At 39.8% G+C, this 2,500-nt stretch overlaps 1 protein-coding gene across 1 annotated transcript in view; it reads left to right on the top strand.

Annotated features, from left to right (window-relative positions):
- LOC125027864 (protein O-mannosyl-transferase TMTC2-like) overlaps positions 1–2,500 on the top strand; it is a 72,206-nt gene that overhangs the window by 64,480 nt on the left and 5,226 nt on the right. Inside the window, exon 11 of the mRNA XM_047616996.1 lies at positions 1,255–1,578. Within this exon, the coding sequence (XP_047472952.1) occupies positions 1,255–1,578 (324 nt within the window). The remainder of the gene's footprint in view (positions 1–1,254; positions 1,579–2,500) is intronic.

The following is a 2,500-nucleotide window of genomic DNA, read 5'->3' as shown; positions in this document are numbered from 1 at the left end:
GGTTTATCATATGAGGGAAAAGGATTGTGGATTGTATGTTTAAAGAAAAAAAATGAAATGGCTTAATATACTCTTTAGTTTCACTCATATTTAACAGGCATATAGATCGATATGATATAAACAAAGAGACAACCAAATAGATATATAGAAGCAGAATAGGCAGATAGATGGATAAATACTGTAAGTAAATGAGAAAGAGAGAATTTCCTGTGTTCTTAATGCCAACATATTCAAATGTATAATATTAGCGTTTCCAGCCTCATGATTATAGTTTAGTTTTAAGCAAGCATTACTAGACTTCATTATGAAATAAATATTAGATAAAAAGTGTAATTATACATTTAGCCGGAAATAGGAAGAACTTAACGTATGAGGAAAGAAAAGTTTACTAGTGAAAATATAGGAATGCTTAACTTAGATTTAGTTGCGCGTGCGAGAGAGAAAAATAACAAAGGAAAAAGCTATAAAAACAGAGCAGGAAAGAATTTAAAAAATAGATTTAGGAAATATAGACAAAAATAAGGGGAATAACAAACAAACAAAGGAAATGAAAGTAAACAAACATAGGAAGATTTGCTAATAGAGGAGTAAATGCATTAATAAAAGAGTGAAACCGAAAAGTGAATAAATAAAAAGATATAATGATAAGAAAAAGGAAATACGCGTAAATGAAGATAAGAAGGCCTAAACAGGTAGTTGATAAAATAGAAAACGTAACATAAAAAAGAGCAGGCAACAGAATTCAGATCTCAAAGTAACGGATTAAACGCAATAGCAAAATCTGAACCGGATTGCTTAGGAGTCGTCTATGTTTTTCATAATTTTCATGAGCGTGTAAACTGTAATTTATAGAACACCACAAGAATGACGATCCTGATCAAATTAAAAATGACATATTATTCACTGCCTTCGTCGTATCGCGCTGCTTTTTTTTTTGTTTTTGTTTTTTTTTTGTTTCCATTTCAATGATACATTTATGCCTTATATTTAATTTTATATTCTTAATGAAAGACCCATAGACAACTTCCAATGACTATGTCAGTGCCCCCTAGAATCTATCAGTATCAATGCTTTCGTCTGGACACGGAGATCCCATGGCAGAGATCTTCCTTTTTATCTCTTTAATATGCACGCTCTGTTTTTTTTTTTTTTTTTTTTTTTTTTTTGGGGGGGGGGGGGGGTCTTGGGAAAAGTTCACTTGTGAAAAAGCTGAAAGTACTGGCTGAGCCCTAACCCGTCTGCGTCCATCCCCAGGTGCTGGAGCTGTGCCGCGGGACAGGCTCGGCGCCGGCGAGGGACGGCTGGACGCACGCCTGGGCCGTCACCACGTGTCGCCAGCGCCTCGCCCGCGCCCACATCGTCGGCGGACGCCCTCACGCCGCCCTCGAGGAGATCGCCGTGGCCCTCGGCAGCGCCCCTGACGGATACGGCGTCCACGCCCTGCACACGCTGGCGGCAGAGGCTCACCTGGAGGCCGGGGAACACGCCGAGGCACAAGCCGCCCTCTCGCGCGCCCTCACCGCCCACCCGCACCACGTGCCCGCCCACCTCGCCTTCTCCAGGATGCTGCAGGCCAATGTGAGTTAGGGCTGGGGGAGTGATGTTGATTTTGATGAATATGGTGATGATTATGATTAGCATGCCGATTGTAAACATGGCTATGAATATGACTACAGCTAGGAATGTTTACTGATAAAAGCAGTGATAATTTCCATCATGATTCATGCACTTTATACCAGCCTATATCCCCCATTCTAGAGATAAATAACATATTTCGTACTCTTCTTATTCACCATCACAAACCCTCTTCCCCTCTATAGGTCTTCTTTTCCTTTCTTTTCATCTTTCTATCATTCCTATGTACTTCCTAATAACTATTCACTCATTCCTCCCTCTCTCTTTTATTTTATTTTTATCATCCCATTCTTCCTATATCCTTCCTAATCATTATCCAGCCTTTCCTTTCCACCTACTTCCAACCTTTCTTGCCTTCCCAATCGCTCCTTATCCTTCCTAATAATTATATAATCCTTCGCTTCTCTCTCCTTTCTGTCCTTCCTCTATTCTCATCTTTCCTTTGTTCTTCTTTGTAATACCATTTAAGTCTCCCTCTCCTCCTCCTTTTCTAATATATTCTCCCTAGCAATTATTCAATTGGTGCTTCCCCTCTCGTTTCCATTTTTCCTTTTTCATAATACTTTCTTTTATTCTTCCTCCTTCTCATCCTATCCATCATTCTATCTTTTTTTTCGTTATCATTTATTTCCGTTCTTAGTATCTTACCACCTCTCTCCTTTATTCTCGATATAATTTACGCAATTCCTCCTCTCCTTCTCCTTCCAATCTTCACTTCCTTTTCCTTCCTTCCCATCTTTACTACCTCCCCCTCTTTCCTTTCTTTTCCTTCCCTCCCATTCTTCCTTTTCCTTCTTTCTCATTCTTCCTATCTTCCCATCTTCCCTTCCTTTTCCCTTCTTCCCATCCTTCGTAATTCCCCCCA

This window comes from Penaeus chinensis, chromosome 8, assembly GCF_019202785.1.
Source record: "Penaeus chinensis breed Huanghai No. 1 chromosome 8, ASM1920278v2, whole genome shotgun sequence".
NCBI classification, from domain to species: Eukaryota; Metazoa; Arthropoda; class Malacostraca; order Decapoda; family Penaeidae; genus Penaeus; species Penaeus chinensis.
The sequence above is the reverse complement of the archived record's forward strand: the minus strand, read 5'-3'. Positions and strand labels throughout refer to the sequence as shown.